This window comes from Salmo salar, chromosome ssa23 (assembly GCF_905237065.1).
Source record: "Salmo salar chromosome ssa23, Ssal_v3.1, whole genome shotgun sequence".
NCBI classification, from domain to species: domain Eukaryota; kingdom Metazoa; phylum Chordata; class Actinopteri; order Salmoniformes; family Salmonidae; genus Salmo; species Salmo salar.
This window is the reverse complement of record NC_059464.1, coordinates 48,347,711-48,371,033: the sequence shown is the minus strand read 5'-3', so window position 1 is coordinate 48,371,033 and position 23,323 is coordinate 48,347,711. Positions and strand designations below refer to the sequence as shown.

General features: G+C 43.4%; 1 protein-coding gene across 5 annotated transcripts in view; it reads left to right on the top strand.

Moving 5' to 3' along the window:
- Nucleotides 1-23,323, top strand: part of LOC106584812 (transducin-like enhancer protein 3-B) — a 128,291-nt gene that overhangs the window by 97,880 nt on the left and 7,088 nt on the right. For all 5 annotated transcript variants that reach the window (XM_045706449.1, XM_045706447.1, XM_045706450.1 and 2 more), the window contains exons 14-17: nucleotides 4,874-5,031; nucleotides 7,456-7,526; nucleotides 8,301-8,550; nucleotides 9,248-9,495. In XM_045706449.1, coding sequence (XP_045562405.1) covers nucleotides 4,874-5,031; nucleotides 7,456-7,526; nucleotides 8,301-8,550; nucleotides 9,248-9,495 — 727 coding nt within the window. The remainder of the gene's footprint in view (nucleotides 1-4,873; nucleotides 5,032-7,455; nucleotides 7,527-8,300; nucleotides 8,551-9,247; nucleotides 9,496-23,323) is intronic.

Here is a 23,323-nt window from a genome sequence, read left to right as displayed (position 1 = left end):
TGACTGATCTGGCTGTATTTCTTTAGTAATGTCTTTCTCTCCTCTCTACTGTGACTGATCTGGCTGTATTTCTTTAGTAATGTCTTTCTCTCCTCTCTACTGTGACTGATCTGGCTGTATTTCTTTAGTAATGTCTCTACTGTGACTGATCTGGCTGTATTTCTTTAGTAATGTCTTTCTCTCCTCTCTACTGTGACTGATCTGGCTGTATTTCTTTAGTAATGTCTCTCTCTCCTCTCTACTGTGACTGATCTGGCTGTATTTCTTTAGTAATGTCTCTCTCTCCTCTCTACTGTGACTGATCTGGCTGTATTTCTTTAGTAATGTCTCTACTGTGACTGATCTGGCTGTATTTCTTTAGTAATGTCTCTCTCTCCTCTCTACTGTGACTGATCTGGCTGTATTTCTTTAGTAATGTCTCTCCTCTCTACTGTGACTGATCTGGCTGTATTTCTTTAGTAATGTCTCTCTCTCCTCTCTACTGTGACTGATCTGGCTGTATTTCTTTAGTAATGTCTCTACTGTGACTGATCTGGCTGTATTTCTTTAGTAATGTCTCTCTCTCCTCTCTACTGTGACTGATCTGGCTGTATTTCTTTAGTAATGTCTCTCCTCTCTACTGTGACTGATCTGGCTGTATTTCTTTAGTAATGTCTCTCCTCTCTACTGTGACTGATCTGGCTGTATTTCTTTAGTAATGTCTCTACTGTGACTGATCTGGCTGTATTTCTTTAGTAATGTCTTTCTCTCCTCTCTACTGTGACTGATCTGGCTGTATTTCTTTAGTAATGTCTTTCTCTCCTCTCTACTGTGACTGATCTGGCTGTATTTCTTTAGTAATGTCTTTCTCTCCTCTCTACTGTGACTGATCTGGCTGTATTTCTTTAGTAATGTCTCTACTGTGACTGATCTGGCTGTATTTCTTTAGTAATGTCTTTCTCTCCTCTCTACTGTGACTGATCTGGCTGTATTTCTTTAGTAATGTCTCTCTCTCCTCTCTACTGTGACTGATCTGGCTGTATTTCTTTAGTAATGTCTCTCTCTCCTCTCTACTGTGACTGATCTGGCTGTATTTCTTTAGTAATGTCTCTACTGTGACTGATCTGGCTGTATTTCTTTAGTAATGTCTCTCTCTCCTCTCTACTGTGACTGATCTGGCTGTATTTCTTTAGTAATGTCTCTCCTCTCTACTGTGACTGATCTGGCTGTATTTCTTTAGTAATGTCTCTCCTCTCTACTGTGACTGATCTGGCTGTATTTCTTTAGTAATGTCTCTACTGTGACTGATCTGGCTGTATTTCTTTAGTAATGTCTCTCACTCTACTGTGACTGATCTGGCTGTATTTCTTTAGTAATGTCTCTCTCTCTACTGTGACTGATCTGGCTGTATTTCTTTAGTAATGTCTCTACTGTGACTGATCTGGCTGTATTTCTTTAGTAATGTCTTTCTCTCCTCTCTACTGTGACTGATCTGGCTGTATTTCTTTAGTAATGTCTCTACTGTGACTGATCTGGCTGTATTTCTTTAGTAATGTCTCTCTCTCTACTGTGACTGATCTGGCTGTATTTCTTTAGTAATGTCTCTACTGTGACTGATCTGGCTGTATTTCTTTAGTAATGTCTTTCTCTCCTCTCTACTGTGACTGATCTGGCTGTATTTCTTTAGTAATGTCTCTACTGTGACTGATCTGGCTGTATTTCTTTAGTAATGTCTTTCTCTCCTCTCTACTGTGACTGATCTGGCTGTATTTCTTTAGTAATGTCTTTCTCTCCTCTCTACTGTGACTGATCTGGCTGTATTTCTTTAGTAATGTCTCTACTGTGACTGATCTGGCTGTATTTCTTTAGTAATGTCTCTCTCTCTACTGTGACTGATCTGGCTGTATTTCTTTAGTAATGTCTTTCTCTCCTCTCTACTGTGACTGATCTGGCTGTATTTCTTTAGTAATGTCTCTACTGTGACTGATCTGGCTGTATTTCTTTAGTAATGTCTCTCTCTCCTCTCTACTGTGACTGATCTGGCTGTATTTCTTTAGTAATGTCTCTCTCTCTACTGTGACTGATCTGGCTGTATTTCTTTAGTAATGTCTCTACTGTGACTGATCTGGCTGTATTTCTTTAGTAATGTCTCTACTGTGACTGATCTGGCTGTATTTCTTTAGTAATGTCTTTCTCTCCTCTCTACTGTGACTGATCTGGCTGTATTTCTTTAGTAATGTCTCAACTGTGACTGATCTGGCTGTATTTCTTTAGTAATGTCTCTCTCTCCTCTCTACTGTGACTGATCTGGCTGTATTTCTTTAGTAATGTCTTTCTCTCCTCTCTACTGTGACTGATCTGGCTGTATTTCTTTAGTAATGTCTTTCTCTCCTCTCTACTGTGACTGATCTGGCTGTATTTCTTTAGTAATGTCTCTACTGTGACTGATCTGGCTGTATTTCTTTAGTAATGTCTTTCTCTCCTCTCTACTGTGACTGATCTGGCTGTATTTCTTTAGTAATGTCTCTCTCTCCTCTCTACTGTGACTGATCTGGCTGTATTTCTTTAGTAATGTCTCTCTCTCCTCTCTACTGTGACTGATCTGGCTGTATTTCTTTAGTAATGTCTCTACTGTGACTGATCTGGCTGTATTTCTTTAGTAATGTCTCTCCCTCTCTACTGTGACTGATCTGGCTGTATTTCTTTAGTAATGTCTCTCCTCTCTACTGTGACGATCTGGCTGTATTTCTTTAGTAATGTCTCTCTCTCCTCTCTACTGTGACTGATCTGGCTGTATTTCTTTAGTAATGTCTCTACTGTGACTGATCTGGCTGTATTTCTTTAGTAATGTCTCTCTCTCCTCTCTACTGTGACTGATCTGGCTGTATTTCTTTAGTAATGTCTCTCCTCTCTACTGTGACTGATCTGGCTGTATTTCTTTAGTAATGTCTCTCCTCTCTACTGTGACTGATCTGGCTGTATTTCTTTAGTAATGTCTCTACTGTGACTGATCTGGCTGTATTTCTTTAGTAATGTCTTTCTCTCCTCTCTACTGTGACTGATCTGGCTGTATTTCTTTAGTAATGTCTTTCTCTCCTCTCTACTGTGACTGATCTGGCTGTATTTCTTTAGTAATGTCTTTCTCTCCTCTCTACTGTGACTGATCTGGCTGTATTTCTTTAGTAATGTCTCTACTGTGACTGATCTGGCTGTATTTCTTTAGTAATGTCTTTCTCTCCTCTCTACTGTGACTGATCTGGCTGTATTTCTTTAGTAATGTCTCTCTCTCCTCTACTGTGACTGATCTGGCTGTATTTCTTTAGTAATGTCTCTCTCTCCTCTCTACTGTGACTGATCTGGCTGTATTTCTTTAGTAATGTCTCTACTGTGACTGATCTGGCTGTATTTCTTTAGTAATGTCTCTCTCTCCTCTCTACTGTGACTGATCTGGCTGTATTTCTTTAGTAATGTCTCTCCTCTCTACTGTGACTGATCTGGCTGTATTTCTTTAGTAATGTCTCTCTCCTCTCTACTGTGACTGATCTGGCTGTATTTCTTTAGTAATGTCTCTTACTGTGACTGATCTGGCTGTATTTCTTTAGTAATGTCTCTCACTCTACTGTGACTGATCTGGCTGTATTTCTTTAGTAATGTCTCTCTCTCTACTGTGACTGATCTGGCTGTATTTCTTTAGTAATGTCTCTACTGTGACTGATCTGGCTGTATTTCTTTAGTAATGTCTTTCTCTCCTCTCTACTGTGACTGATCTGGCTGTATTTCTTTAGTAATGTCTCTACTGTGACTGATCTGGCTGTATTTCTTTAGTAATGTCTTTCTCTCCTCTCTACTGTGACTGATCTGGCTGTATTTCTTTAGTAATGTCTCCTACTGTGACTGATCTGGCTGTATTTCTTTAGTAATGTCTCTCTACTGTGACTGATCTGGCTGTATTTCTTTAGTAATGTCTCTCTCTCTACTGTGACTGATCTGGCTGTATTTCTTTAGTAATGTCTCTACTGTGACTGATCTGGCTGTATTTCTTTAGTAATGTCTCTCTCTACTGTGACTGATCTGGCTGTATTTCTTTAGTAATGTCTCTACTGTGACTGATCTGGCTGTATTTCTTTAGTAATGTCTCTCTCTCCTCTCTACTGTGACTGATCTGGCTGTATTTCTTTAGTAATGTCTCTACTGTGACTGATCTGGCTGTATTTCTTTAGTAATGTCTCTCTCTCCTCTCTACTGTGACTGATCTGGCTGTATTTCTTTAGTAATGTCTCTCTCTCCTCTCTCGCTCCTTCTGTTTCGCTTTCTCAATTCAGTTTTTTTTTTTCAAATTCAAAATGGTTCATGTCATGACAATAGTGCCTATTTGTTTGGGCATGGAGCCTTTGTGTTCGTGCTGCTGCTCTCACACCCACTAGACTGGCATCAGGCCTATCAGGAAGCCAAGGGCTTTGGCTGGCACAATTATATATCTATGGTGGGCTCCCGAGTGGCGCAGCGGTCTAAGGCACTGTGTCTCAGCGCAAGGGGCGTCACTGTAGTACCTGGTTCGATTCCAGGCTGTATCACATCCGGCCGTGATTGGGAGTCCCGTAGAGCGGAGCACAATTGGCCCAGCGTCGTCTGGGTTTAGCCGTTTGTAGGCCGTCATCGTAAATAAGAATTTGTTCTTAACTTACTTGCCTCGTTTAAATAAAGGTTAAATAAAATACAATTCTGCTGTGACCTGGGCGTATTTAATAGTAATGTGTTCCATCTCTCTCTGTTTCTACTTCTGTCTCAGTTCACTTTCAATGCTTTTATCGGCATGACGTTATATATTGCCAAATATACTGTGTGTATTCATAACATCAACAACAGTAATTATATACTGCATCCTCTTCTCCAGCGGCCCCGGCCCTGAGGACACCCCTGTACCCTCCCTTCGTTATGATGGGTCACCATCATGATATAAATGGAGGTCTGACCAGCCCTGGGGTCTACGCTGGACTACACATCTCTCCTCAGATGAGTGCTGCCGCCGCTGCGTATGGACGATCACCCATGGTGAGATATACTGCGGATTCCTAGTGTTCGCATCTAATCTCGGTGTGGGTTTTGTGTGAGTAATCATATAGGTATTATGATGCTGTATCTTTTTAGTTTTTGTAGGCGTTTACTATAGATAGTCTCGTGTTGCTAAAATGTCCAAAATCACGTTGTTGTCGCGCCTCCTTTTTTTTGGGGGAGAATTTTGTTTTAGCCAAAACTGTTTCGAATGGGCAGCTGGATTCCAGCAGGTACATTTTTATTGGATGTTACCTTTCAAGAACCCTCCCACCCACATGCCCGTATAAGCATTATGTTATGTTCGTCACAGTTTTACGACCAGATAGAAACATTTTGGAGAGTTGTTCCGTATGCTACTTTGAAAATGGAAGAAAACCTGCAGTAAAAACTATCCAGAAGTTGGTCTATACCCAACATCCACCTGATGAGGTCTATACCCAACATCCACCTAATGAAGGCATTACCCAACATCCATCTGATGAGGGCATTACCCAACATCCACCTGATGAAGGCATTACCCAACATCCACCTGATGAAGGCATTACCCAACATCCACCTGATGAGGTCTATACCCAACATCCACCTAATGAAGGCATTACCCAACATGCATCTGATGAGGGCATTACCCAACATCCACCTGATGAAGGCATTACCCAACATCCACCTGATGAGGTCTATACCCAACATCCACCTGATGAAGGCATTACCCAACATCCACCTGATGAAAGCATTACCCAACATCCACCTGATGAGGTCTATACCCAACATCCACCTGATGAGGTCTATACCCAACATCCACCTGATGAAGGCATTACCCGACATCCACCTGATGAGGTCTATACCCGACATCCACCTGACGAGGTCTATACCCAACATCCACCTGATGAGGTCTATACCCAACATCCACCTGATGATTGTCTGTACCCAACATCCACCTGATGAAAGCATTACCCAACATCCACCTGATGAGGGCATTACCCAACATCCACCTGATGAAGGCATTACCCAACATCCACCTGATGAAGGCATTACCCAACATCCACCTGATGAAGGCATTACCCAACATCCAGCTGATGAGGTCTATACCCAACATCCACCTGATGGAGGCATTACCCAACATCCACCTGATGGAGGCATTACCCAACATCCACCTGATGAAGACATTACCCAACATCCACCTGATGAAGGCATTACCCAACATCCACCTGATGAAGGCATTACCCAACATCCACCTGATGAAGGCATTACCCAACATCCACCTGATGAAGGCATTACCCAACATCCACCTGATGAGGGCTTTACCCAACATCCACCTGATGAAGGCATTACCCAACATCCACCTGATGAAGGCATTACCCAACATCCACCTGATGAAGACATTACCCAACATCCACCTGATGAAGACATTACCCAACATCCACCTGATTGGGGCATTACCCAACATCCACCTGATTGCGGCATTACCCAACATCCACCTAATGAAGGCATTACCCAACATCCACCTGATGAAGGCATTACCCAACATCCACCTGATGAAGACATTACCCAACATCCACCTGATGAAGGCATTACCCAACATCCACCTGATGAGGTCTATACCCAACATCCACCTGATGAGGTCTATACCCAACATCCACCTGATGAAGGCATTACCCAACATCCACCTGATGAGGTCTATACCCAACATCCACCTGATGAGGTCTATACCCAACATCCACCTGATGAGGTCTATACCCAACATCCACCTGATGAGGTCTATACCCAACATCCACCTGATGAAGGCATTACCCAACATCCACCTGATGGAGGCATTACCCAACATCCACCTGATGAAGACATTACCCAACATCCACCTGATGAGGTCTATACCCAACATCCACCTGATGAAGGCATTACCCAACATCCAGCTGATGAGGTCTATACCCAACATCCACCGGGTACCTTTTGAGCTCCGTCCAAGCAAGGCATTTGATTGGTTTGACGTGTTGCGAGGCGTTACCGATTTAAACAGGGTTCCACCCCGTTTGGATCTACTTTCTACCATTGACTTCACCAGGCTTTCCATGTACAGTGAGGGGGGAAAAAAGTATTTGATCCCCTGCTGATTTTGTACGTTTGCCCACTGACAAAGAAATGATCAGTCTATAATTTTAATGGTAGGTTTATTTGAACAGTGAGAGACAGAATAACAACAACAAAAATATCCAGAAAAAACGCATGTCAAAAATGTTCTAAATTGATTTGCATTTTAATGAGGGAAATAAGTATTTGACCCCCTCTCAATCAGAAAGATTTCTGGCTCCCAGGTGTCTTTTAAACAGTTAACGAGTAGGGAAGCCTGCTTCTCCACAAGGCTACTCTGTATGTTATGTAAATAGTATGTTGTGTAGGTCATGTTGTCCCTGTGTTGTTCTGTTTCAGGGTTTTGATCCTCATCCCCACATGAGACCAGGTCTTCCAGCCAGTCTCACCTCCATACCTGGAGGAAAACCGTAAGTACCTTACACACTCAGGGTTCTGCTTTTAGTCTCTCTGTCTGGATGTCTGTCTCTGTCTGTCTCTCTCTCTGGCTGGATGTCTGTCTCTGTCTGTCTCTCTCTCTGGCTGGATGTCTGTCTCTGTCTGTCTCTCTCTCAGGCTGTCTGTCTCTGTCTGGCTCTCTCTGACTGTCTCTCTGTCTGTCTGGCTCTCTCTCTCTCTCTCTCTCTCCCCGTCTGTCTCTCTCTCTCCCTGTCGTCTCGCTCTCTCTCTCCCTGTCTGTCTCTCTCTCTCCCTGTCTCTCTCTCGCTCCCCGTCTGTCTCTCGCTCCCCGTCTGTCTCTCTCTCCCCGTCTGTCTCTCTCTCCCCGTCTGTCTCTCTCTCCCTGTCTCTCTCTCCCTGTTTGTCTCTCTCTCTCCCTGTCTCTCTCTCTCCCCGTCTGTCTCTCTCTCCCTGTCTCTCTCTCCCTGTTTGTCTCTCTCTCTCCCTGTCTCTCTCTCTCCCTGTTTGTCTCTCTCCCCGTCTTTCTCTCTCTCTCCCCGTCTGTCTCTCTCTGTCTGTCTTAGATGAAGCCCTTCAGTCCTACACTACCTATCTCTTAGAATACCAATCATCAGGGGTCATGTTTGTTACCGTAACAAAAACCTCTTGCAAAGGAAAGCTAAAATGAGTGTTTGTTATTGGATAACTCCAGGTAGTCCCTTCCCGTTTCAGTCCGTTTTCTTCCATTTGGTACCAAATGAACACTACCCAGCAGTACTAAAGAGAGCCTATGTCTCATCTTCCAGAGCCTACTCCTTCCACGTGAGTGCGGACGGCCAGATGCAGCCGGTGCCGTTCCCTCCGGACGCCCTGATAGGCCCGGGGATCCCCCGGCACGCCCGTCAGATCAACACGCTGAGCCACGGTGAGGTGGTGTGTGCCGTCACTATCTCTAATCCAACCAGACACGTCTACACAGGAGGGAAGGGCTGTGTCAAGATCTGGGACATCAGCCAGCCGGGCAGCAAGAGTCCTGTCTCTCAACTAGACTGTCTGGTGAGAACAATATTATACTATATAATACTATATAATACTATGTAATATGTAGGATATCAGCCAGCCAATCAACAAGAGTCCTGTCTCTCCACTAGACTGTCTGGTGAGGACAATATTATACTATATAATACTATATAATACTATGTAATATGTAGGATATCAGCCAGCCAATCAACAAGAGTCCTGTCTCTCCACTTGACTGTCTGGTGAGGACAATATTATACTATATAATACTATATAATACTATGGAATATCTAGGATATCAGCCAGTCAACAAGAGTCCTGTCTCTCCACTAGACTGTCTGGTGAGGACAATATTATACTATATTATACTATGTAATATCTAGGATATCAGCCAGCCGGGCAGCAAGAGTCCTGTCTCTCCACTAGATTGTCTGGTGAGGACTACAGCTGTTGTTTCTACTATTTCACTTGTTTACTTTGATCTAAGTAATTTTTGTTGGTGTATATGATCCCTGAGTGGGAATTGAACCCTTGACCTTGACACGGCTCGTGCCACACCTTAATAACCAACCAAACAGTACCACTTATCTCTGCTGCAGTCTAGATGTGTTTACTACGATGGTAGGAATAAAATGAATGTTCCTTCAGTCTGTCTGTGGCTAGAACCTCAGGCCTGATCCCTTGAGCTGCTCAGTGTTGTGTATCGATTTGTCTGTTTCCCTCTGTCTACCAGAACAGGGATAACTACATCCGTTCCTGTAAGCTTCTCCCTGACGGTCGTACCCTCATCGTAGGAGGAGAAGCCAGTACTTTAACCATCTGGGATCTAGCCTCCCAGACGCCTCGTATCAAGGCTGAGCTGACGTCTTCCGCCCCGGCCTGCTACGCCCTCGCCATCTCCCCAGACGCCAAGGTCTGTTTCTCCTGTTGCAGCGATGGGAACATCGCCGTCTGGGACCTGCACAACCAGACTCTCGTCAGGTAGGAGAAGATGGAATGGCTGGGGCTGTGTATGTGGTTTATACTGATATTTGGGACTTTCTGAGCACATCAAATCAACGTTTATTGGTCGCATACACAGACTTGCAGACGTTGTCGCAGGTGCAGCTTAATGTTTGTGTTTCTAGCTCCAACAGTGCAGTAATAATACCCAGCAATACAAACAATACGCACATAATCCAGATTTTTATTTTTGTTATAAGTTATTTAGGATAAGCCATGACTAGAATACAGTATATACAGTTGAAGTGGGAAGTTTACATACACTTGGGTTAGAGTCATTAAAACTAGTTTTTCAACCACTCCACAAATTTCTTGTTGTCAAACTATAGTTTTGGCAAGTCGGTTAGGACATCTACTTTGTGCATGACACAAGTAATTTTTCCAACAATTGTTTGCATACAGATTACTTCACTTATAATTCCCTGTATCACAATTCTAGTGGGTCAGAAGTTTACATACACTAAGTTGACTGTGCCTTTAAACAGCTTGGAAAATGATGTCATGGCTTTAGAAGCTTCTGATAGGCTAGTTGACGTCATTTGAGTCAATTGGATGTGTACCTCTGGATGTATTTCAAGGCCTACCTTCAAACTCAGTGCCTCTTTGCTTGACATCATGTGAAAATCAAAAGAAATGAGCCAAGACCTCAGAAACAAATTTGTAGACCTCCACAAGTCTGGTTCATCCTTCGGAGCAATTTCCAAATACCTGAAGGCACCATGTTCATCTGTACAAACAATAGTACGCAAGTGTAAACACCATGGGACCACGCAGCCATCATACCGCTCAGGAAGGAAATGCGTTCTGTCTCGTAGAGATTAACGTACTTTGGTGCGAAAAGTGCAAATCAATCCCAGAACAACAGCAAAGAACCTTGTGAAGATGCTGGAGGAAACAGTTAAAAAAGTATCTATATCCACAATAAAACAAGTCCTATATCGACAAAACCTGAAAGGCCGCTCAGCAAGGAAGAAGCCACTGCTCCAAAACTGTTGCAACTGAACATGGGGACAAAGATTGTACTTTTTGGAGAAATGTCCTCTATTCTGATGAAACAAAAATAGAACTGTTTGGCCATAATGACCATCGTTATGTTTGGAGGAAAAAGGGAGGCTTGCAAGCCGAAGAACACCATCCCAGGTGTGAAGCACGGGGGTGGCAGCATCATGTTGTGGGGGTGCTTTGTTGCAGGAGGGACTGGTGCACTTCACAAAATACATGGCATCATGAGGCAGGAAAATTATGTAGATATATTGAAGCAACATCTCAAGACATCAGTCAGGAAGTTAAAGCTTGGTTGCAAATGGGTCTTCCAAATGGACAATATATATACAAGCATACTTCCAAAGTTGTGGCAAAATGGCTTAAGGACAACAAAGTCAAGGTATTGGAGTGGCAATCACAAAGCCCTGACCTCAATCCTATAGAAGATTTGTGGGCAGAACTGAAAAAGCATGTGCGAGCAAGGAGGCCTACAAATCTGACTCAGTTACACCAGCTCTGTCAGGAGGAATGGGCCAAAATTCACCCGACTTATTGTGGGAAGGTTGTGGAAGGCTATCCGAAATGTTTGACCCAAGTTAAACAATTTATAGGCAATGCTACCAAATACTAATTGAGTCTATGTAAACTTCTGACCCACTGGGAACGTGATGAAAGAAATAAAAGCTGAAATAAATCATTCTCTCTACTATTATTCTGACATTTCACATTCTTAAAATAAAGTGGTGATCCTAACTGACCTAAGACAGGGAATTTTTACTAGGATTAAATGTCAGAAATTGTGATAAACTGAGTTTAAATGTATTTGGCTAAGGTGTATGTAAACTTCCGACTTCAACTGTACATATGAAGTAGACAACAGTAGTTATATAGGATGAACCAGGACTAGAATATAGTATATACATATGAAGTGGGTAAAACAGTAAACGTTATTAAAGTGACCAGTGATTCCATGACTATGTACACAGGGCAGCAGCCTCTAAGGTTCAGGGTTGAGTACCGGGTGGTAGCCGGCTAGTAACGTTGACTAAAGTTCAAGGCAGGGTGCTGGGCGGAGGCTGGCTTGTGGTGACTATTTAACAGTCTGATGGCCTGTAGATAAATGTTTTTCAGTCTCTCGGTCCCCGCTTTGATGCACCTGTACTGTCTCCGCCTTCTAGATGATAGCGTTGTGAACAGGCCATGGCTCGGGGTGGCTGAGGTCCTTGATGATCTTCTAGATGGTTCAGGGGTGAACAGGCCGTGGCTCGGGTGGCTGAGGTCCTTGATGATCTTCTTGTCCTTCCTGTGACACCGGGTGGTGTAGATGTCCCGGAGGGCAGGCAGTGTGGCCCCGGTGATGCATTGGGCTGACCACACCACCCTCCGGGGCGCCCTGTGGTTGTGGATGGTGCAATTACTGTACCAGGCGGTGATACAGCCCGACAGGATGCTCTCAATGGTGCATCTGTAGAAGTTCATGAGTGTCTTAGGGACCGAATTTCTTCAGCCTCCTGACGTTGAAGAGGTGCTGTTGCATCTTCCGTGTGGACGGGCCATTTCACGTTGTCAGTGACGCCGAGGAACTTGAAAGCTTTTCACCCTCTGTGCCCTTGTGGATACGGGGGTGCTCCCTCTGCTGTTTCCTGAAGTCCACGATCATCTCCTTTGTTTTGTTGAAGTTGAGTGAGAAGTTATTTTCCTGGCACCACTTCGCCAGGGCCCTCACCTCCTTCCTTTAGGCTGTCTCGTCGTTGTTGGTAATCAGGCCTACCACTGTTGTGTCGTCTGAAAACTTGATGATTGAGTTGAAGACGTGCATGACCACGCAGTCATGGGTGAACAGGGAGTACAGGAGGGGGCTGAGCATACACCCCTGTGGGGCCCCCATGTTGAGGATCAGTGTGTCGGACGTGTTGTTGTTGCCTACCTTCACCACTTTGGGTCGGCCCATCAGTAAGTCCAGGACCCAGTTGCATAGGGAGGTGTTCAGACCCAGGTCCCTGAGCTTAGTGATGAGCTTTGAGGGCACTGTGGTGTTGAAGGCTGAGCTGTAGTCGATGAACAGCATTCTATACATGGGTATTTCTCTTGTCCAGGTGGGATAGGGCAGAGTTGTGTCGATTGTGTCGTCCGTGGATTTGTGATATGGGAATTGCAGTGTGTTTAGGGTGACAGGTAAGGTGGAGGTGATATGATCCTTAACTATCCTCTCAAAGCACTTCATGATGACAGTGGTGAGTGCTACGGGGCGATAGTCATTTAGTTCAGTTATCTTTGCTTTCTTGGGTACAGGAACAATGGTGGCCTTATTGAAGCATGTGGGGACAACAGACTGGGATAGGGAGAGATTTAATATATCCGTAAACACTCCAGCCAGCTGGTCTGCACATGCCCTGAGGATGCGGCCTGGGATGCTGTCTGGGCCGGCAGCCTTGCGACGGTTAACATGCTTAATGAATTACTTACGTTGGCCACGGAGAATAAAAGCACACAGTCCTTGTGAGCGGCTTGATGTTTTCTTCGAAGCAAAGAAGAAAAAGATGTGTGTGTGAGCTTGATGTTTTCCTCGAAGCAAAGAAGAAAAAGATGTGTGTGTGAGGAGTGAGGTGTCAGTGTCCGCGACATGGCTTGCTTTCCCTTTATAATCTGTGAATGTCTGGAGTCCCTCCCTCATATGTCTAGCGTCTGAGCCGTTAAATTGCAACTCTACTTTCTCTTTGTACTGTCGTATTGCCTTACGGAGGTCATAGCTCGTCTGTTTGTAAATGTCCCTGTTCCAAGTCACCTTGCCACGGTTAAATGTAGTGGTTTGCGCTTTCAGTTTTTCGTGAAAGCTGCCGTCTATCCGCCGTTACTGGTTTGGATAAGTTTTAATCATCACTGTAGGAACAACATCTTGGTCCCGGAAGGGAGAGTAGCAATGATTCAGGGTCAGTGTTGCCGTGTAGCACAAGAGATGTATTGATACAATTTTGGTATCGTTTACCTCAGATTTCTTTTATTAAAGTCCCATGCTACAGTAAATGCGGCCTCACAATATGCAGTTTCCACTTTGCACAAACAGTTCCTTCGGAAAGTATTCAGACCCCTTGACTTTTTTACGTTAGTCTTATTCTAAAATGTATTTAAAAAATATATATATCCTCAACAATACCCTATAATGACAAAGCAAAAACTTTTTAGATTTTTTTTGCAAATGTATAAAAATTCAAAATGGATATCTTATTTACATAAGTATTCAGACCCTTTGCTATGAGACTTGAAATTGAGCTCAGGTGCATCCTGTTCCCATTGATCGTTCTTGAGATGCTTCTACAGCTTGATTGGAGTCCACCTGTGGTAAATTCAATTGATTGGACATGGTTTGGAAAGGCACACACCTGTCTATATAAGGTCCCACAGTTGACAGTGCATGTCAGAACAAAAACCCAAGCCATGACGTCAAAGGAATTGTCCGTAGAGCTCCGAGACAGGATTGTGTCGAGGCACAGATCTGGGGAAGGGTACCAAAAACATTCTGCAGCATTGAAGGTCCCCAAGAACACAGTGGCCTCCATCATTCTTAAATGGAAGAAGTTTGGAACCACCAAGACTCTTCTTAGAGTTGGCCGCCCGGCCAAACTGAGCAGTCGAGGGAGAAGGGCCTTGGTTAGTTAGGTGACCAAGAACCCAATGTTCACTCTGACAGAGCTCTAGAGTTCCTCTGTGGAGATGGGAGAACCTTCCAGAAGGACAGCCATCTCTGCAGCACTCCACCGATCAAGACTTTATGGTTGAGTGGTCAGACGGAAGCAACTCCTCAGTAAAAGGCACATGACAGCCCACTTGGAGTTTGCCATAAGGCACCTAAAGGGTCTCAGGCTATGAGAAAAAAGATTCTCTGATCTGATGAAAACAAGATTGAAATCTTTGTTCTGAATGCCAAGCGTCACGTCTGGAGGAAACCTGGCACCATCCCTATAGTAAAGCATGGTGGTGGCAGCATCATGCTGTGAGGATGTTTTTCAGCGGCAAGGACTGGGAGACTAATCACGATCGAGGCAAAGATGAACAGAGCACAGAGAGATCCTTGATGAAAACCTGCTCCAGAGCGCTCCAGACCTCAGACTGGGGTGAAGGTTCACCTTCCAACAGGACAACGACCCTAAGCCCACAGCCAAGACAACGCAGGAGTGGCTTCAGGACAAGTTTCTGAATGTTCTTGAGTAGCCCAGCCAATGCCCGATCAAACATCTCTGGAGAGACCTGAAAATAGCATGTTTACAGTCCCTGTCTCTCTGGAAGGAGATCCTCGCCCTGAGCTTGTGTACTTTATTGTCCAGGGACTGAATGTAGTGAGTAGTATACTCTGCAGCGGTGCACACCACCTGAGTCTGACTAGGGCCCCACTCCTACCTCTTCTCTGGCGTCTGTGTTTTGGTGCAGCCCCCAGGCTGAGTAGAGCTGCTTCGGGAGATCCTCGCCCTGAGCTTATGTACTTTATTGTTCAGGAAGTTCAGGCAAAGGATCCAGGTCAGGGATGTCTAATTTCTGGTGTGTGACCTCCGATCTAATATCCAAAAGTTATTTCCAGGTGTAGGTAATAATACAAGAAACGTTCTGAGCAAATATTGTCTGAAAACAAAAATACTGCAAAGTTTGCTAAGAGGTAGAAACAGGGTGCCCGGGGTCTGTCGGGCGCCATCTTGTCCCACCATGTGGTTTGTAAGAAGGTATAGATTGTAAGGACATTTTTGTTGACTACCTGTGGTCTTGTATGTTTGGTATTTTGTATGGCTTTCATGGTGGTTTATTAGACAATCTGTGATTTTATGGCAGAGGTTATTAGATGGCACATTATTAGACTACCAGTGGGTTTATGGTAGGGGTTTGTAAGGACATTATTAGACTACCAGTGGGTTTATGGTAGGGGTTTGTAAGGACATTATTAGACTACCTGTGGGTTTAGGACATGGTTTGTAAGGACATTATTAGACTACCAGTGGGTTTATGGTAGGGGTTTGTAAGGACATTATTAGACTACCTACCAGTGGGTTTATGGTAGGGGTTTGTAAGGACATTATTAGACTACCTACCAGTGGGTTTATGGTAGGGGTTTGTAAGGACATTATTAGACTACCTACCAGTGGGTTTATGGTAGGGGTTTAGGACATTATTAGACTACCAGTGGGTTTATGGTAGGGGTTTGTAAGGACATTATTAGACTACCAGTGGGTTTATGGTAGGGGTTTAGGACATTATTAGACTACCAGTGGGTTTATGGTAGGGGTTTAGGACATTATGAGACTACCAGTGGGTTTATGGTAGGGGTTTAGGACATTATTAGACTACCAGTGGGTTTATGGTAGGGGTTTAGGACATTATGAGACTACCAGTGGGTTTATGGTAGGGGTTTAGGACATTATGAGACTACCAGTGGGTTTATGGTAGGGGTTTAGGACATTATTAGACTACCAGTGGGTTTATGGTAGGGGTTTGTAAGGACATTATGAGACTACCAGTGGGTTTATGGTAGGGGTTTAGGACATTATTAGACTACCAGTGGGTTTATGGTAGGGGTTAAGGACATTATTAGACTACCAGTGGGTTTATGGTAGGGGTTAAGGACATTATTAGACTACCAGTGGGTTTATGGTAGGGGTTTAGGACATTATGAGACTACCAGTGGGTTTATGGTAGGGGTTTGTAAGGACATTATTAGACTACCAGTGGGTTTATGGTAGGGGTTTAGGACATTATTAGACTACCAGTGGGTTTATGGTAGGGGTTTGTAAGGACATTATTAGACTACCGGTGGGTTTATGGTAGGGGTTTGGGACATTATTAGACTACCAGTGGGTTTATGGTAGGGGTTAAGGACATTATTAGACTACCAGTGGGTTTATGGTAGGGGTTTAGGACATTATTAGACTACCAGTGGGTTTATGGTAGGGGTTTGTAAGGACATTATGAGACTACCAGTGGGTTTATGGTAGGGGTTTAGGACATTATTAGACTACCAGTGAGTTTATGGTAGGGGTTTAGGACATTATTAGACTACCAGTGGGTTTATGGTAGGGGTTTGTAAGGACACTATTAGACTACCAGTGGGTTTATGGTAGGGGTTTGTAAGGACATTTTTAGACTACCAGTGGTTTTATGGTAGGGGTTTAGGACATTATGAGACTACCAGTGGGTTTATGGTAGGGGTTAAGGACATTATTAGACTACCAGTGGGTTTATGGTAGGGGTTTGTAAGGACGTTATTAGACTACCAGTGGGTTTATGGTAGGGGTTTAGGACATTATTAGACTACCAGTGGGTTTATGGTAGGGGTTTGTAAGGACATTATTAGACTACCAGTGGGTTTATGGTAGGGGTTTGTAAGGACATTATTAGACTACCAGTGGGTTTATGGTAGGGGTTTGTAAGGACATTATTAGACTACCAGTGGGTTTATGGTAGGGGTTTGTAAGGACATTATTAGACTACCAGTGGGTTTATGGTAGGGGTTTGTAAGGACATTATTAGACTACCAGTGGGTTTAGGACATGGTTTGTAAGGACATTATTAGACTACCAGTGGGTTTATGGTAGGGGTTTAGGACATTATTAGACTACCAGTGGGTTTATGGTAGGGGTTTGTAAGGACATTATGAGACTACCAGTGGGTTTATGGTAGGGGTTTGAGACATTATTAGACTACCAGTGGGTTTATGGTAGGGGTTTGTAAGGACATTATTAGACTACCAGTGGGTTTATGGTAGGGGTTTGGGACATTATGAGACTACCAGTGGGTTTATGGTAGGGGTTTGTAAGGACATTATTAGACTACCAGTGGGTTTATGGTAGGGGTTTAGGACATTATGAGACTACCAGTGGGTTTATGGTAGGGGTTTGTAAGGACATTATTAGACTACCAGTGGGTTTATGGTAGGGGTTTGTAAGGACATTATTAGACTACCTACCAGTGGGTTTATGGTAGGGGTTTAGGACATTATTAGACTACCAGTGGGTTTATGGTAGGGGTTTAGGACATTATTAGACTACCAGTGGGTTTATGGTAGGGGTTTAGGACATTATTAGACTACCAGTGGGTTTATGGTAGGGGTTTGTAAGGACATTATTAGACTACCAGTGGGTTTATGGTAGGGGTTTAGGACATTATTAGACTACCAGTGGGTTTATGGTAGGGGTTTAGGACATTATTAGACTACCAGTGGGTTTATGGTAGGAGTTTGTAAGGACATTATGAGACTACCAGTGGGTTTATGGTAGGGGTTTGGGACATTATTAGACTACCAGTGGGTTTATGGTAGGGGTTAAGGACATTATTAGACTACCAGTGGGTTTATGGTAGGGGTTTAGGACATTATGAGACTACCAGTGGGTTTATGGTAGGGGTTAAGGACATTATGAGACTACCAGTGGGTTTATGGTAGGGGTTAAGGACATTATGAGACTACCAGTGGGTTTATGGTAGGGGTTTAGGACATTATGAGACTACCAGTGGGTTTATGGTAGGGGTTTAGGACATTATTAGACTACCAGTGGGTTTATGGTAGGGGTTTGTAAGGACATTATGAGACTACCAGTGGGTTTATGGTAGGGGTTTAGGACATTATTAGACTGCCAGTGGGTTTATGGTAGGGGTTAAGGACATTATTAGACTACCAGTGGGTTTATGGTAGGGGTTTGTAAGGACATTATTAGACTACCAGTGAGTTTCTGGTAGGGGTTTAGGACATTATTAGACTACCAGTGGGTTTATGGTAGGGGTTTAGGACATTATGAGACTACCAGTGGGTTTATGGTAGGGGTTAAGGACATTATTAGACTACCAGTGGGTTTATGGTAGGGGTTTGTAAGGACATTATTAGACTACCAGTGGGTTTATGGTAGGGGTTTGGGACATTATGAGACTACCAGTGGGTTTATGGTAGGGGTTTGTAAGGACATTATTAGACTACCAGTGGGTTTATGGTAGGGGTTTAGGACATTATGAGACTACCAGTGGGTTTATGGTAGGGGTTTGTAAGGACATTATTAGACTACCAGTGGGTTTATGGTAGGGGTTTGTAAGGACATTATTAGACTACCTACCAGTGGGTTTATGGTAGGGGTTTGTAAGGACATTATTAGACTACCTACCAGTGGGTTTATGGTAGGGGTTTAGGACATTATTAGACTACCAGTGGGTTTATGGTAGGGGTTTAGGACATTATTAGACTACCAGTGGGTTTATGGTAGGGGTTTGTAAGGACATTATTAGACTACCAGTGGGTTTATGGTAGGGGTTTAGGACATTATTAGACTACCAGTGGGTTTATGGTAGGGGTTTAGGACATTATTAGACTACCAGTGGGTTTATGGTAGGAGTTTGTAAGGACATTATGAGACTACCAGTGGGTTTATGGTAGGGGTTTGGGACATTATTAGACTACCAGTGGGTTTATGGTAGGGGTTAAGGACATTATTAGACTACCAGTGGGTTTATGGTAGGGGTTTAGGACATTATGAGACTACCAGTGGGTTTATGGTAGGGGTTAAGGACATTATGAGACTACCAGTGGGTTTATGGTAGGGGTTAAGGACATTATGAGACTACCAGTGGGTTTATGGTAGGGGTTTAGGACATTATGAGACTACCAGTGGGTTTATGGTAGGGGTTTAGGACATTATTAGACTACCAGTGGGTTTATGGTAGGGGTTTGTAAGGACATTATGAGACTACCAGTGGGTTTATGGTAGGGGTTTAGGACATTATTAGACTGCCAGTGGGTTTATGGTAGGGGTTAAGGACATTATTAGACTACCAGTGGGTTTATGGTAGGGGTTAAGGACATTATTAGACTACCAGTGGGTTTATGGTAGGGGTTTAGGACATTATGAGACTACCAGTGGGTTTATGGTAGGGGTTTGTAAGGACATTATTAGACTACCAGTGAGTTTCTGGTAGGGGTTTAGGACATTATTAGACTACCAGTGGGTTTATGGTAGGGGTTTAGGACATTATGAGACTACCAGTGGGTTTATGGTAGGGGTTAAGGACATTATTAGACTACCAGTGGGTTTATGGTAGGGGTTTGTAAGGACGTTATTAGACTACCAGTGGGTTTATGGTAGGGGTTTAGGACATTATTAGACTACCAGTGGGTTTATGGTAGGGGTTTGTAAGGACATTATTAGACTACCAGTGGGTTTATGGTAGGGGTTTGTAAGGACATTATTAGACTACCAGTGGGTTTATGGTAGGGGTTTGTAAGGACATTATTAGACTACCAGTGGGTTTATGGTAGGGGTTTGTAAGGACATTATTAGACTACCAGTGGGTTTATGGTAGGGGTTTGTAAGGACATTATTAGACTACCAGTGGGTTTAGGACATGGTTTGTAAGGACATTATTAGACTACCAGTGGGTTTATGGTAGGGGTTTAGGACATTATTAGACTACCAGTGGGTTTAAGGTAGGGGTTTGTAAGGACATTATGAGACTACCAGTGGGTTTATGGTAGGGGTTTGGGACATTATTAGACTACCAGTGGGTTTATGGTAGGGGTTTGTAAGGACATTATTAGACTACCAGTGGGTTTATGGTAGGGGTTTGGGACATTATGAGACTACCAGTGGGTTTATGGTAGGGGTTTGTAAGGACATTATTAGACTACCAGTGGGTTTATGGTAGGGGTTTAGGACATTATGAGACTACCAGTGGGTTTATGGTAGGGGTTTGTAAGGACATTATTAGACTACCAGTGGGTTTATGGTAGGGGTTTGTAAGGACATTATTAGACTACCTACCAGTGGGTTTATGGTAGGGGTTTAGGACATTATTAGACTACCAGTGGGTTTATGGTAGGGGTTTAGGACATTATTAGACTACCAGTGGGTTTATGGTAGGGGTTTAGGACATTATTACACTACCAGTGGGTTTATGGTAGGGGTTTGTAAGGACATTATTAGACTACCAGTGGGTTTATGGTAGGGGTTTAGGACATTATGAGACTACCAGTGGGTTTATGGTAGGGGTTTAGGACATTATTAGACTACCAGTGGGTTTATGGTAGGGGTTTGTAAGGACATTATGAGACTACCAGTGGGTTTATGGTAGGGGTTTAGGACATTATTAGACTGCCAGTGGGTTTATGGTAGGGGTTAAGGACATTAATTAGACTACCAGTGGGTTTATGGTAGGGGTTAAGGACATTATTAGACTACCAGTGGGTTTATGGTAGGGGTTTAGGACATTATGAGACTACCAGTGGGTTTATGGTAGGGGTTTGTAAGGACATTATTAGACTACCAGTGAGTTTCTGGTAGGGGTTTAGGACATTATTAGACTACCAGTGGGTTTATGGTATTGGTTTAGGACATTATGAGACTACCAGTGGGTTTATGGTAGGGGTTAAGGACATTATTAGACTACCAGTGGGTTTATGGTAGGGGTTTGTAAGGACGTTATTAGACTACCAGTGGGTTTATGGTAGGGGTTTAGGACATTATTAGACTACCAGTGGGTTTATGGTAGGGGTTTGTAAGGACATTATTAGACTACCAGTGGGTTTATGGTAGGGGTTTGTAAGGACATTATTAGACTACCAGTGGGTTTATGGTAGGGGTTTGTAAGGACATTATTAGACTACCAGTGGGTTTATGGTAGGGGTTTGTAAGGACATTATTAGACTACCAGTGGGTTTATGGTAGGGGTTTGTAAGGACATTATTAGACTACCAGTGGGTTTAGGACATGGTTTGTAAGGACATTATTAGACTACCAGTGGGTTTATGGTAGGGGTTTAGGACATTATTAGACTACCAGTGGGTTTAAGGTAGGGGTTTGTAAGGACATTATGAGACTACCAGTGGGTTTATGGTAGGGGTTTGGGACATTATTAGACTACCAGTGGGTTTATGGTAGGGGTTTGTAAGGACATTATTAGACTACCAGTGGGTTTATGGTAGGGGTTTGGGACATTATGAGACTACCAGTGGGTTTATGGTAGGGGTTTGTAAGGACATTATTAGACTACCAGTGGGTTTATGGTAGGGGTTTAGGACATTATGAGACTACCAGTGGGTTTATGGTAGGGGTTTGTAAGGACATTATTAGACTACCAGTGGGTTTATGGTAGGGGTTTGTAAGGACATTATTAGACTACCTACCAGTGGGTTTATGGTAGGGGTTTAGGACATTATTAGACTACCAGTGGGTTTATGGTAGGGGTTTAGGACATTATTAGACTACCAGTGGGTTTATGGTAGGGGTTTAGGACATTATTAGACTACCAGTGGGTTTATGGTAGGGGTTTGTAAGGACATTATTAGACTACCAGTGGGTTTATGGTAGGGGTTTAGGACATTATTAGACTACCAGTGGGTTTATGGTAGGGGTTTAGGACATTATTAGACTACCAGTGGGTTTATGGTAGGGGTTTGTAAGGACATTATGAGACTACCAGTGGGTTTATGGTAGGGGTTTGGGACATTATTAGACTACCAGTGGGTTTATGGTAGGGGTTAAGGACATTATTAGACTACCAGTGGGTTTATGGTAGGGGTTTAGGACATTATTAGACTACCAGTGGGTTTATGGTAGGGGTTAAGGACATTATTAGACTACCTACCAGTGGGTTTATGGTAGGGGTTAAGGACATTATTAGACTACCATTGTGTTTATGGTAGGGGTTTAGGACATTATTAGACTACCAGTGGGTTTATGGTAGGGGTTTGTAAGGACATTATTAGACTACCAGTGGGTTTATGGTAGGGGTTTGTAAGGACACTATTAGACTACCAGTGGGTTTATGGTAGGGGTTTGTAAGGACATTATTAGACTACCAGTGGGTTTATGGTAGGGGTTTGTAAGGACATTATTAGACTACCAGTGGGTTTATGGTAGGGGTTTAGGACATTATGAGACTACCAGTGGGTTTATGGTAGGGGTTTGTAAGGACATTATTAGACTACCAGTGGGTTTATCGTAGGGGTTTGTAAGGACATTATTAGACTACCAGTGGGTTTATGGTAGGGGTTTAGGACATTATTAGACTACCAGTGTGTTTATGGTAGGGGTTTAGGACATTATTAGACTACCAGTGGGTTTATGGTAGGGGTTTAGGACATTATTAGACTACCAGTGGGTTTATGGTAGGGGTTTAGGACATTATTAGACTACCAGTGGGTTTATGGTAGGGGTTTAGGACATTATTAGACTACCAGTGGGTTTATGGTAGGGGTTTAGGACATTATGAGACTACCAGTGGGTTTATGGTAGGGGTTTGTAAGGACATTATTAGACTACCAGTGGGTTTATGGTAGGGGTTTGTAAGGACATTATTAGACTACCTACCAGTGGGTTTATGGTAGGGGTTTGTAAGGACATTATTAGACTACCTACCAGTGGGTTTATGGTAGGGGTTTAGGACATTATTAGACTACCAGTGGGTTTATGGTAGGGGTTTAGGACATTATTAGACTACCAGTGGGTTTATGGTAGGGGTTTGTAAGGACATTATTAGACTACCAGTGGGTTTATGGTAGGGGTTTAGGACATTATTAGACTACCAGTGGGTTTATGGTAGGGGTTTAGGACATTATTAGACTACCAGTGGGTTTATGGTAGGGGTTTGTAAGGACATTATGAGACTACCAGTGGGTTTATGGTAGGGGTTTGGGACATTATTAGACTACCAGTGGGTTTATGGTAGGGGTTAAGGACATTATTAGACTACCAGTGGGTTTATGGTAGGGGTTTAGGACATTATGAGACTACCAGTGGGTTTATGGTAGGGGTTAAGGACATTATGAGACTACCAGTGGGTTTATGGTAGGGGTTTAGGACATTAT